The sequence below is a fragment of the Abrus precatorius genome, unplaced genomic scaffold (genome assembly GCF_003935025.1).
Source record: "Abrus precatorius isolate BTA unplaced genomic scaffold, Abrus_2018 Scaffold10, whole genome shotgun sequence".
Lineage (NCBI taxonomy): Eukaryota > Viridiplantae > Streptophyta > Magnoliopsida > Fabales > Fabaceae > Abrus > Abrus precatorius.
The window spans coordinates 9,258,124-9,273,124 of record NW_020874292.1 but is presented as its reverse complement, the minus strand read 5'-3'; the positions used below and the strand labels follow the sequence as shown (position 1 = coordinate 9,273,124).

The following is a 15,001-nucleotide window of genomic DNA, read 5'->3' as shown; positions in this document are numbered from 1 at the left end:
TAAATATAATTAACATGGAATTTGAGTTATGATTTAATGGCATTTTTTATTTTTCTTTTTAGTTTTTTTGTTAGAATTGATTAAGCAAATGCGCTACAAGTCATTAAAGCCGATTTGGTTCTTTGTATCAAGTGTATGTAACTTTCTGTCTTGCCAACTATGAATCAACGCAATGATCTTGGATTCATATTCCTCGAATATGTTTCTCATTTACTATTTTTTAATATTTTAAAAGTCGAATCATTCGTTGAATTGGTGAAGATGTTGACTCATCGTTCATTTTTTTTTTATTTAACTGAGGTTAAACCAGTGAATATATATATATATATATATATATATATATCAAATTAAATAAAATATCATATTATATATTTTATTAGATAAAAAATCACAAAAATAATTATATAATAATATATAAATAGACTTCATATACAAGTTTTATTGATTTAAAAAATATTTTAAAATTAAAATATTAAAAAATGATTTTTGACGATTTGTGTTCAATTTGACTGCTGCTTGAGCCATTTTTTGCAGCTATAATTTTCAGGCTATTTATTTAGACCGGCAATCTTACTAGTTCTCAGGCCAACGAGTCTGGTCCAATTTTTAAAACTGCACTTTTTTCTATTTTAAGGCTTTTTCATTAAAGCAACTGTATTTTTCTTCTTCTTTTTTTCTTTATTGTAAGTGGAGAATAACCTTTACCCAGATGAACCGTGCAGCAAAATTGAATTATAGTTATCCATGGTCTATTTATCTATCTGTTCGATCCAATTGTAACACACCTATAAGCTGATTAGCACCTCGTCCAAATTTGTCTATGCTATATCGCAATCCGATTGTTTGATATGAATAGAATAACAGGATAATAAGATTCCACAATTGTTTTAAAATCAAAACTTTTAATATTTTTGTATTACTGATAGTTTGACAATCAATGATGGATAATATATAACCAGTATTCAACGGATATAAGTAATTGGGTTCATCGAAACTCTGAGTTTGATGCGTCATTGACTGCAATATTTTGCAGGTAAGTCTTCGCCCATGACTTTTTTCGCAAGTCAAAGTTTCCTTATACAAAGAGTGAAGCTCGTTAATTTTACGTTTTTTTTAGAAGGAAAAACTATTTCTTAATGTAAAAGTATATTTTTAGATTATGATGATGATGATTGTTCAATTGTGGATTAATTGGTACAGCTGAATAGACTACTCTGCGGTGGGAAGTAGCAGAAGAATAGTAAAGATGCAGGTACAAAGACACTTGGATTCCTGAGTAAGATAATGATGAATGTGATTAAGTAGAAGATTAGAAGTGCTTACCGAGTGATCATTGAAACATACAAACGTATGAATAGCTGAGTATGAGAGATAAGGCTTAAGTGTAGTAGCTATATGTGGGATCATGGGCACCAGATGCAGCTAGCAGCCATGTTCCTAAAGCTGCAACTGCAATAGAAGCAGTCATGCTTGGTGTGGCTAGCCGAGTCTCCGTTGCGTTGAAGACAAATTATTTACACGAAATCAGAAATGATAACAAAATGCTCATGACATTGCTCACGTAATTAAGATAAAAAAACAAGATCAGAGGTAGATGATAAGGAAAAAAATATAAAAAGGCAGGGAAAGGAACATCACTGTAGTTACATTAAGAAGCTCAGAGTAGGAACGGCTGTTACAAGAGTCACTTTTCGTCTAAAGGCAAAGTGCCCTGTATTTTCTTGTCTTTGTCTGAACTCTTGAACTGGTTGAACTTAAACTGCTCTCTCTTCCTTTTCATAGGCCAAATTGATACTTGGCTCAGAAAAGGAGGCACTGTGGGAAAGAGGTGATAATTAAGGATCTGTTTAGTTTTAGAAAACATTTTCCCTTTTTCTACTTTTAATTATAAAAATGTTACCTTAATTTCTGTTTTCAAATATTTGTTTTCACTATTCCTATATAAATATTTAAAAACATGAATGAAAATGGAAAAACAGTAAATGACTTTTGAAACAAAAGATATATAGCATTTTTTCACTACTTGAAGGTTATAAGTATTTGATTAAGCACAAGAAAGAGCATATATAACAGAAAAGTATGATATGAACGAGGAATCAATACTCAATACAAAGATTTGGCACGGGAGTTCAACCATACTAACAAAATATGAGTGGGATCTAATATGCAGCTTCCTCAACTAGTTTCTTGCTCAAACTCTTCCCCCTCGGATTCCTCTGCGTTGTCAGCATCATCATCATCTGCCTCATTGTCAAAGTCTTCCTTATCATTTTCGTTGGTGGTTTTCCCTATCACAGTCAGGTTGCTGTTCATCTTCCTGATTTCATTGCACTGCAAGGATTCGGGCCAACATTAACAGGGAAAAGTAAGAAGCATGGAACAATAAGAGTGATTCAAAGAGCATTGGTTTGCAACTTGAAGCCTATTATCCTCAGCACTGAACATTTAGAAATATATAGTATTACATGCATACAGATACATAAGCACTACCTCACTTCAGGTATGTGAGTAACTACTTTATATATCTGACAACTGGGTTCTAAATAATCAAATCCATGCAGCTAAGTTCAAACAAACGGCTAAATGCTAATGTGGCAAACTAATAGCTTTTCTATGAGAAGAGAATTAAATACTTATTCAATAAACTTTTATAACAGAAAGGTTTATGGCATAAATTTGATGACAAAACTTGTTGAAATAAGCTAAGAAAGCTAACTCTGATAAATCATATCAAGAAGCTTATCAGAAAAAAGTTAAAAGGAGCACATGTGAGCTATAAGCTATTTTCATAAGCTGCCCGTAAACTCTTCAAAATGCCCCCTTTATTCTTGTCTGATGAACTAACTTTAATCTTCCTAAACATACATATGCGCACATAAAAAAAATAAAATAAATAAATAAATAAATAAATATATGCCATAAAAATCAAGGAATGCAAAATTGAAATATTTAACAATCAGAATCATATAATCGAATCCCAGCAACACCAAACCTAGAAGAATAAATATATGCAAATAATGGCTAGAAATGAACGAGGTTCAATTTAATTAGTCAAGTGAACGAAAAGCTAACGATGCCGTTTTGAATGAAGAATTGAGAAGGTAAGAAGAGACGAAGGTCGGAGAGTACCTTTTCTTCGAAATCAGACTCTTCAATAGCGAGAAGAAGTTCTTCGTTGTGGGGTTGGGGCCACTGAGAGGGTAACAGAAACGACGTCGGAATGGTCCTCGTCGACAATGGGTACTGGGTCATATAAGCGGGGAACTGCAACATATTTTCTTCGCCTTCACTGAGACACCGACCACACTACCACACTCACTTCACGCTCAGAACATAAACACGAAGCTTTTGTTTGGTCTCGTGCTTTACTTTGGCCCGGTTTTAAATCCTATAAATATTAGAAACGATGCCCAATGCCCAATGTTTTTTTTTTATTTTTTATTTTTTATCAACGCTGATGTAAAGATTTCAATCAACAAATATTTAAATTAATTTTATGAAAATTTACATCATCAATTTGAATACTTTTTTTTATAATCAATGAGTTAAAACAAGCCTATAAAAAGAATAAACTTAACAAATTTTTATAAAAATATAAATTTTTATATCATTCTCTCTTAAAAAAGGTCCAAGTCGGGGCGAGGGTAATCCAATAAAATTTCATCCGTAATCATTTGAAAAGTTTAATTACTAAAAAAATATATTATGTAGTTAGTAGGATGGAGTAACGGATGGATTCAGTTTTGAAGGCTTAGAACCGACCAAAATTAAGGACAATAATATTTTAGACTAAGGTTGAGTTAAGTTCATTAGATTGATTAGAGTTAAAAAAAAAAGTTTAATCAAGTTAGTTATTACAGTTTAACTTTATTTATTTTTTAAATTTGAAAAGAAAAAATATACTTAACTTCCTTGAATATTTAGTCATATATAACTTAGACAATAACTTTTGAAACTGGGCAAACGCACTCAATATTTTTGAAAATGTGGAAAAAGTTCTTTTATTACTTAAATGTTTAATTTTTTTTGTTACTTGGACAAAAATATTCCTATCCGGACATGCATTTTTTTGGATAATTTTATTCAAAAAATAGAGAAATTAGAGGTCTAAGTAACATAAGGGTTTCTTTACACACTTTAAAAAACATAAAGTATCACATTACACACTTTCACAAGTTAGGGTGTAAATTGCATATAATCAAACATACAACACTTTCACATGTTAGGGTGTAAATTGCATATAATCAAACATACAAAGGGATAACATGAGTTTTTCCTTATGAAAATAGTTCTTTACTATATCTTGATCTCTATTTGAAAACTTTAACTTATATTTCTAGTAAGCTCAAGTAAACAAATCACACATGTACCTATCAGTACGTATGTATTTCAATTGTTTATAAATTTACAACTCCATGTGCATAACAACTAATAGACAATTAATTGTTTTGGCTAAGTTAATTAAAATAAGTTATAAGGATTTTAAATAATATATCTATTATTCAATAATATCTGATGATCATGACATCAATTAAATAAAAAAGGTTTTAAAATATTCAAAATAAACTTGTTTCCTCTAACTCTAACAATGAGTCAAAATTGAGAATATGCCTGTTATGAATCCTGTGATGAGTTTAGAGTTAGGAACTAATGACTAAACTTTGTAAAAGAATACAAAACTAATTAGAAATAAAAAAAAAAGTACTTGCAAATTAAAATTTATTCAAAGCAAAAATTGTAAAGTTCTCTAGAAGATAAATTTAAACTTATTTTTCATGCCTTTTTAGTGTGGAAATTGCAAATAAAGCAATTTTTAAATCTACCAATTGCACAAGGCTATAATAATAATAAATAAAATTATCAATTCAACAACATAAATGCCATAAAAGAAGTTATCTTAGAATTACAAAATGTTTACAGTCAAGTAATTATTTTAGTATTCAAACTATTAATTTCATTATATAATTAAATTGATGGTATGCACTTCAAACTACTAATTTTATTATATAATTAAGTTGATAGTATGCATTATTATCGTAGCATCAATTTCACAAACATCATTCATAAGAAACAATTTCTAAGTTCTATATAAAGAAATGATATGAAAAAAAATATAGAAATCTTGCTTAAGTTGCCAGTAATATAAGCTCTTTTATATTGTCATTATGTCACATAATAACTACTCATAATAACCTTCACTGCAAATATGTAAATATGACTTTAAAAAATTATAATTGAAAATACAAAAATGATGTAATTTTAATTATTATATTTTATAAATTATCCAAAAATAGTCAAGTAATAAGGTTGACAATAAAGCTAAAAGGTTGAGTACTCTTACATATATTGTCAAATACAATAATAGTTTACAACTACACATATCAAATAACTAAAATTAAATTTGCATACATCAATAATACATTAAAATAAAAAATTAAATTTAGAAATAACTCACAAAATAAATTATTAGTTGGTATTCTAACATGTCATTTATGTGAATATTCAAAAAATATAAACATGTCTAAACTTATAAATATACAATTAAATTTATAAATACATAATGTATAATTGCTACATTAAATGAGAAAATTAGAGTCAGACTAGCTCACAAAAAATTAGATCAGTTGGGTATTTCACCTAATGATCATATATTTAGATATTGAACTTGTAGATTCAAGTCCACTAACATTAGAAGACTTGTTTCAAATTTTTTGATTTTGTTGCAATAAAAATAATTAATTAGAAACAGAAAAGTGTATAAATTGATATGGAATGCCTAAATCAATTTTAACACAAATAAGTGTATAAGTCATTTTAGGGAGTAATGAACTTCTAAATATGTCAAATATCCTACCCTTAGTGCTAAATTCACTTTTAGAAGTCACAGTGGAAACATGTGTAGCTAACACATCCTTTACCATAGATGATAAAATAGAAAAATGTGAGAAATTATGTTTCCACCATAAAAGCAAGTGGAAATTCTCATCCTTATTAACATAACCTTCAACAAAGCATCTATCAAGTTCATTCGTTTGGTCAATAGAATCTTTTGCCTTCAATGTTGTTTAAAAACATTTGTTCTAGCCAAATCTATTGCAAGTATGACTAGACTAGATATTTGACCCTGTGAAAAGCCTTCCATCAAAACAAACGAAGGTTGTACCACCTTATTTTGTTGCTCATAAGCTGTAGCATGCCAATTATATAATCTACACAGACTTTTACACACTACGGGCTAATTCATTAGAAAAACTAATGTCATCAGAATACACGCATTAAAACACCACTCAACATACTTCAACTTGGGGGTTAAGAATAATTCCAAAATATAGAAGATGATTTATGTTTAGAACATTACCCTAATATTTCTCATATTTTCTTTTCATAACTTATCCCATTGAGGCTATAATAAAATTTAGATTCATAGATGATTGTTTCAATTCATACAAAATCAAAGCTAATTGGTAAAAAGTAACATGTATAGTGACTTGAATAGAAGTAGAAAAAATATTTGTTGCACCATAAAATATAATAAAATCTTTAACATTCTCGCAGTCAATGCTTATAAGGGGACTAGTAGCCCCAAAATAGTTCAAATATCCCGCATCTTCAAATTCTAGCTTCTCAAAAATAATTTGTAATTTCTCAGTATAATCTAACACTAAATATGTTGAGTTTCATCTCACTAGAACATTAAAGGCATACTATTTTTTTTTAAAGAAATTTTAGCAAAATCAATGCATTCTTTAAATTTAGTTAGTCTTTGATCTCACTGGAACATTAAAGGCATACTATTTTTTTAAAAGAAATTTTAGCAAAACCAATGCATTCTTTAAATTTAGTTAGTCTTTAAGGTGAAGACTTCACAAATCTAACAACATCATGAATGCTTGTTATGAAAGCATGCATGTCCTTTAAGCCATCATTAACAACCAAATTTAAACTGTGTGCACAACATCTCATATGCAAGAATTCACCATCCAAAAAGAACTCATCCAAAAAGAATTCTCAGTATAAGACCTCAATCCCTTAAGATGTCCTCATTATGCTTTCCTATGATTTCAGTTTTATGATTGGGAACCACTGAAGAAGAAGCTTATGGAGCACAAACTTGGATAATGGTAATACAAATTGCTCTCTAATAAGACATTTAGAGAACAGTTAGTATTGAAACACTTTCTAATGTCTACTTCTGAGAGCGGTTTAATGGAAATCATTCTCCAAATATTACTTGGATAGCAGTTATTAAATAACTGCCTTCAAATGTTGTTATTTAAGACAATGGTTGACATATGAACTGTTGCAGGTGACCCATGGATTTGCTCTCAGAATTGAAGATTGGAGAGCGATTATTGCCTAATAAATCTTTTAAGTATAATTTCAAATTAAACCCTAACCCTTTTTCCCTTTCCCTCTTATTCGCTTGTATATTTTTTCCTGTTCTTGTTCTTTATGTGAAATTTGCCCTGTGTCATTGTGTCTACCATTGATATTGTGTTAGAGCTTCCAACTCCCTCCTATATTGTCAATGATAACATACATTGATGTTCTGTTAAAAGTTGCATATAATTGAAATAAATGATTGTTTTGCACTTGACAAAAATTTAACTAGTAATTTTGGTAATTCCGTATATATGTATTGAATTTGTCCCAAAATATGTGGCTACCCCTATATAGCTACTCCAGCCATGAATTCAATCAAGATGGCCTTAGGTAGAAAAAGAATAAGGTAATTATAACAAGTCACATAATTATTAATATTGCAAAAGAATTAAAAATAATTGATAAAAGGGAAGTGATTTCCTTATGACAAACTATGGAATAAATAAATATAGCTACAAAGTCTCACAATTGGAGGAAGACTTGTAAGTTTAGCATAACTATGTCCTTAAATGAAAATTGCATAATTGAATAAGAGAAGCAAATTAAAATTGGTAAACAATTTCATGACTAAGGCAGAGAACTTAATGACAAACATGTGGGATAACTAAGCTAGCAATAGTGAGGCCAACAATAAGGTCATATTTAAAGAGTTTGAAGTTGTATTTAGGACCAAGAACTAGTTTAAATGTTTTATCACTATGTATTTAGGCCAACAATAAGGGAATTTATGACAAAGATAAAATAATTTTCACATTTGGACATTATTGATAAGTCTATTTCAAGCACTCTGTTGAGTGAGTTAACTACTAACAAATTTGAATCACGGTCTATTCATAATCATGTGACTAAAATGGTTAATCAAGCAACAAAGCTGAAATCAATAGGTATAGAAGTGAGTGAGTTCTTTTTAGTACAATTCATCATGAACTCACTTCGTCCTAAGTTTGACCAATTCTAAGTATTATAACATTCTTAAAGAGAAATAGAACTTTCAAGAAATTAAGGCCATATTGGTTCAAGAGAAAATGAGGTTGATAAAGATGAAAGATTACTCTCTCAATCTCACATTTCATAATGGGCTACTAGTAGTAAGACTAACCCAGGTAAAAAGGACATGAAAGGTGAAGTTTCATTGAATGTTTGTGAAGGTCGAATCCAAAAAGATCAGAAATGACATTTCTTCAATAATAATGGTCACAAAAAAAGATTGTCCAAAAAGAAAGAGTTGATTCAAAAAGAAAGGTAAATACTATGTTTCAGTATGTTTTGTGTAACATCCTTAATTTTTAATTACCATGATAAGGGTATAAATTCAAAATAAAATGGAAAATAAGTTAAATTATATTAATGGTTAAATATGATAATGTAATAATTGTATATTCCATTCACTTTTCTCACAAACATAAGAGCTTGAAAAATAAAACCATAATAATTTTAAATAACTTAAGAAAAGTTCAAAATAACATGATCCTATTTTGTTCTCATAATATCTAAAAATATTTCATTATTTACAAATATTCATAATAGTTATCGAAATATATTAGGACTATTTGCTAACATTTACAAATATACAAAATGATGTCAGTCCTAATGAGCAGCCTGTCCATCACATGACCAAGTAGCACTAGTCATTCCCGTGCTAACCTTCTATCATCGCTAAGTCCTTAGAATCCAGGTCGTCATCTGATCCAAGATACAGATTACCTAGATCTGCAGTGACCTGGGTACCCGTAATTTGCTCAAATATCCATCGCGATGGTCTCCTGAAGTGATCATGGTCGTGATATGTGACCAGATAAGTCACTGCTGCTGGAGTCCTCACAGTACCAGGGAAGATATATATACAAAGAGTATGATGGATTCTATGTACAGGGAAATCAAAAGAAACACTAAAGGCTAGTTCAATTTTCATCATAACCATCTCACTAGGTACCTCACTATCATATACAATAATTCTAAAGAAACTAAGTCTCTAGTATTCGTTAAATATATAATTCAACATTTTTGTTACAAAACTATCTACTAATCTAATGTTCTCGAGTGGTGCTGTCATCTGAATTCCCTGAAAGGTTTACGTAAGGATGAGTCTCTATTCATATTACCAAGCATACATTCACAATTTGTCACATAGTAAAACAAAGATCATACAACAATCAATCATGTTACAAAATCATATTCATATACATGCAATAATCTCTAAGTGTTTGATTTATTACTTTTCATCTCTCTCTTAATACTCAGAGTTCTCATTTCACTTTCATTGCCCCTAGAATCTCTCGAGGTCTTCCTTAGCATATATAGTCGCTGGATAGCCGCAGCTACATGAATACAACGTGTGCCGACCTGGCCCCTTTTAGCAAAAACATGGTCAAGAGTATTAGTCAGGAAATGAGTGTGGGGCCTGTGGTACTCTTACTCTCATTTGTGTTACGCAATTCAAGAGGAGCATTCACCACCCTCATTTCTCCAAGACTTCTCAGTCTCCTCCCTCTTCCACACTCGCAGTGTACCTCTGAACTATCTATACTCGTCCTTATCATATTCCTTTGTCATTTCCCTTTATCTGTATTTTTCCATTTCATCTCTATATTTTTCATTCTCTGTTTCCTAATATATTATTCACACTTTTATTTCTCTATTTTACTCTAGTTTCATTATTATATCATACATCATTTAATCATTGCCGAGAGTTAGTCCCCTCAGACTCAGTCCACCATATATATGCATATACACTCAAATCAATGATAATACACTTCATTAAACACTACAAAACATGCTTCAAACATAACAAAAACACGTTCTCATCCAAAATACACTCAAAATCATATATTTCATCACAACTTTTTCATGAATACAAACATAACATTTTATTGGTAACAAAATAGAACTCTCCTTACCTTGAAATGGAGGTTTAGAAAAGGGTTTTTGAGGGTTCTTGCTCAAAATGTGAGGTTCTTCCTAATATCACAAGAGACCTTATTTAGAGAAGGAGAATCAAGAAAATAACCAAAGGAATGGAGAACCAAGCTTTAAAAACTTACTAAAGAACAAAGAAAGTGAACTTCTAAGCTTTGATCAGAGAAGAGTTGGAGTTTTCCAAGGATTTGCTGAGAAAATGAGGAGAGAAGTCAGAGAGAACACATGGGAGTCGTGACTTGGATTATAATCCAAGTTTCTAAACTTGAAAACTCTTAAATACCCCTCAGCTCGTGACATTCTCGGTACAGCGAGCCAATTCTCGCTACAACGAAAAAAACAGATAAAATTGCACTTTGCTATCTGTTATTCTAACTACAACGAGAGTTCCTCGCTACAGTGAGAAAATTCTAGAATGCTTGTTTTTGGATGCTGATTTCTCGCTATAGCGAGACACATCTCGCTACAGTAAAAAATCCTGCAACTCACACATCTAAAATTCTCCTAATTTCAAGCAACATGCATTAACAACTCACATCAAGTATAAAATTATTAATTAATAAAGTAGGGATGTTACATTTTGAATCAAATATCATTGAAGTACCTAATAATACCTAGTAATTAGATTCTTGTGCAATTACTTATGTGTCACATGTAATGCATGAATTCTTTTCGATTTAATCCATAAGCAGAATTGAAACATTCTTATACATGAGGAAGAAAATGAAGGCACACATAGAAGGAATCAAGACAGATAGATTGATCTTAGACAATGGTTTTGTATAGATATAGAAAAGTGTCTTTATATTTCTATATATGCTAGGAATTTAGTTTTTGTTGCAAAGTCAAATGATATAGGGTTTAACTTTAGGATTGAAAATGGCATGTTTTCTTTATATAAACATATGTACTATTTTGTGGATGGTTTATATAATTTCAATCTTAATGTTAAATTTGTTGAATCTTTATTTCATGTGAAGCATAGTATTGGTAGTAAGATAAATGTACGTAATAAATGTTCTGGTTTCTTATGGCATCTTACATATCCAAAGAAATATGTTGAGGTTAATGAAAAATGAAATATTTCCTCAATTACATTTTGTTGACTGTGATGTATATGTTAATTGTATCAAAGGAAAATAAATTAAACATATATCAAATAATCAAGTCACAAGAAGCAATCAACTCTTTGAGTTAATATACACTGACATTTGTGATTTTTTTGACATCCCATCTTAAAGTGATGAAAAGTATTTTATCACTTTTATTGTTGACTTTTCACAATATTTTTTTATCTACATATTTTGCATGAAAATTCTCAATCAGTTGAAATATTACATGTGTGTTCATTGATGAGGTAGAAAAATAATTAGATCAAAAAGTAAAAGTTGTAAGGTTAAACAGAGGTGATGAATGTTATGATAAATCTAATGAAAGTACACAATTTTCAGGTCTATTTGCAAAATATCTAGAATGTTGAGGCATATGTGCACAATATACAATGTCTGGTACACCACAACAAAATAATGTAGCTAAAAAGCATAATCATACTCTTACGGAAATAGTTAGAACTATGTTAAGTTATAGTTCTGTACCTAAACTCAATTTAAGGCATCTTCATGTTTGGGGTTGTCTGATAGAAATAAAAATATATAATGCGTATGTAAAGAAGCTTGATGTGAGAACGATTAATAGTTAATTCATTGGTTACCTGAAAAATCAAATGGATACAAATTTTACTGTCAAAATCATAATATGAGAATAGTTGAGTTTGATAATGCTTGGTTCATTGAAAATGGTCAATTTAGTGGGAGTGAGGAATCACAAAATATGAAAATTAAAGAAACACATGTGGAGACTCCTACACCTTGTATCTCTTCTTAAGTTATTATTCTTCTTGTTATATCATAGTCGCACAACATGTCAAGACAACAAATTAATATTTTAAACTCACAAGAACAACACATATATGATGAGTCACCTAACAATCTTCAAGTTACAAATGAGCAAGTAGTAGATGAGTCATAAGAAATGACTTAAGTAGTAATGAGGATCCAACCTAATTTAAGCAAGCCATGAAATGTAATGATTATGAAAATGGTTCAATTCCATGAAAGAAGAGTTATAATCAATGGATGACAACAAAGTGTGGGAGCTAGTGGAGTTTTCTAAAGGTTCAAAATGAGTCGATTGTAAATGGGTCTTTAAGATCAAACGAGACTCAAAAGGTAATATTGAAAGGTACAAGGATGAATTTGTTGCCAAAGGGTACACTAAAAAAGATAGCATTTACTATAAAGAGACTTTCTTTCCAATTTTAAAGAAGGATTTTTTAATAATTGTTATGACTTTGATGGCTCATTATGACCTAGAACTTCACCAAATGGATTTAAAGACTGTCTTTCTAAATAATAACTTGGAAGAAGAAGTTTATATAAACCAACCAAATAGTTTCTTAACCACAGGAAAATAAAATCTCGACAATGATATTTTAAGTTCAATGATACCATTGCATTATATGATTTTGTAGAGAAAACTATTGACTGATGTATCTATATGAAGGTTATTGGGAACATGATAAGTTCATATTTTGATATATTTTATGACTTATATTTATACACTTAAACTCTATTATATATATACACACATTATATGTGTGTGTGTATATATATATATATATATATATATACACACACACACACTAATTATGTTATTAATTATTATAGTTTAGCTGAAAGTTGTTATTAGTGCATTATAGAGATATTCTGGATAAAAATTATATATTTTTAGCCTTTGGCAGTGCTATGTGAAGTTGAGTTTAAATTTTAAATTTTAAATTTAAACTTTGATATGAAGATTTGGAGCGATTCTGATTGTGGATAAAACGAATTTGAAAAGATAGAGCTCAATCGATTGGAAACTCAAGACACAACCTATATAAAGAGGCCTTATGTTCTACACTTGAGACACTTTCACTTCTCTACACATCTTATTCCTCTTCTTAGTTCTAACCAAACTCATCTTTGAGAGTCATTGGAGACCATTGACAAGGACAACAAGCTTTTTCTTAGAGTCTAAGCAAGTGATTGAGCGCCCCTTCAGAGAACAAGAACTCTCTTCATCTATTATTTTTTTGAGATTCTTTTGTTTGAGTTTTTCTTTGTGTTTATGGGTTTCTTTATCACGTTCTTTGTAGTTTATTTTGTTATGAGTAACTAAACTCATAGCTAAAGTTATGACGGATCCTACTTCAAACTTTGTGTGATTTTTACTTTTAATATTGGTATTGATTTTCCTTTAATGTTTGGTTTTATTCTATTGAAATGTATTGTGTATGTTAAAATTTGATCATTCTTAGCATTCCATAGTTAGTTACATTGTAGGCAGTCGTGCCACGTATAATTAACGGAACTATAGGATAAAACGAGACAGAAAGTTAGGTTAATCACACTTAATTCCTTTCTTTCAGGCGTTATTAAATTAACAAACTCATAGGATCTTCACGCTTTCTTGACCAATTACCTTGCATGATCATTGGGAGTGTTTACTCAAGAAAAAGAATATTGAAGTTGCATAATCATTAGGTGTTAATAGAATTGATTATGACTGGTTGACAAATATTTGGATACCAACATCAGGATTAAATTAATTAGAACATAAAGAAGTGTAGTAGGTGAACTTATAAGTCATAAGCTCATTTCATCTTATCTATCTCATACATTGTATTACTGTTCTTTTAATTTATTGTTAATATTAAGCTATATTTTTGGTCTATTACAATCCTATTACATTTAAACAATCAAATCAAACTATTCTTGATACTTGAAAATAATTTCTGTGGGACAATAACTTAAAAACTGTTTTAGAAAATCCTTTATTACTTTTTAACAGGTACACTTGTCCACGAACAGAACACATTTATTATTTTGGTCCTATATAGTGATGACATTCTTCTTACTACTAATGATATTGGCGTGTTGCATAATGTAAATGAATTTCTCTTTAAGAACTTTGAGATGAAAGATATAGGTGAGACATCTTATGTGAAAGAAATAGAAATATTTTGTAATATATCACAAGGATTGTTAGGATTGTCTCAAAAAGGTTATATCAACAAAGTCTTGGAGAGATTTACAATGAAAAAAAAATGCTCATGAGAGATAGTTCCAATTCAAAAGGGAGACAGGTTTAGTGAAATACAATGTTCCAAAAAGAGTTAGAACATAAATCAATGGAATTTATTTCCTATGCAGTAGTGGTTGGAAGTTTGATATATACTCAGACATGCACTCAACCAGATATTAGTTTTGTTGTTGGAATATTAGGTAAATATCAAAGCAATCTCAAAATGGACCATTGGAAGGATGCAAAGAAAGTCCTTGGGTATTCATAAGGGACTAAGGACTACATGCTCAAATACAGAAGATTTGATCACCTTGAAGTGATTGACTACTCAGATTCAAACTATGTTGAGTATGTAAACTCAAAGAAATTCACTTTTGGTTACATTTTTCTACTAGTTGGAAGTGGAATTTCATGAAAGAGTGAAAAAGAGTCCATTATTGCTACGTCTACTATCAAGGCAGAATTTGTAGCATGCTTTGATGTCATTGTTCATTCATTATAATTGTGAAACTTTGTCTTAGAGCTTGGTATTATTGTTGACAATACAAAAAGTCACTAAAAATATATTGTGATAATT

The 15,001-nt window shown here is 30.0% G+C and overlaps 1 protein-coding gene across 1 annotated transcript; it reads right to left on the bottom strand.

Annotated features, from left to right (window-relative positions):
* Positions 1-2,058: 2,058 nt before the first annotated feature.
* LOC113852988 lies at positions 2,059-3,370 on the bottom strand. The gene is made up of 2 exons (XM_027483417.1): positions 3,130-3,370; positions 2,059-2,331 (listed from the first exon to the last, which is right to left on the bottom strand). The coding sequence occupies exons 1-2, from the start codon at positions 3,271-3,273 to the stop codon at positions 2,176-2,178; spliced, it is 300 nt and encodes a 99-aa protein (XP_027339218.1). The 5' UTR covers positions 3,274-3,370; the 3' UTR covers positions 2,059-2,175.
* Positions 3,371-15,001: the final 11,631 nt, after the last annotated feature.

Bases quoted from the DNA above. Each gene is read 5' to 3' on its own strand.
- LOC113852988 (XM_027483417.1), bottom strand. From the start codon at position 3,273: ATGTTGCAGTTCCCCGCTTATATGACCCAGTACCCATTGTCGACGAGG. The intron at 2,332-3,129 runs GTACTCTCCGAC...GAATCCTTGCAG, and splicing joins AGTCTGATTTCGAAGAAAAG to TGCAATGAAATCAGGAAGAT.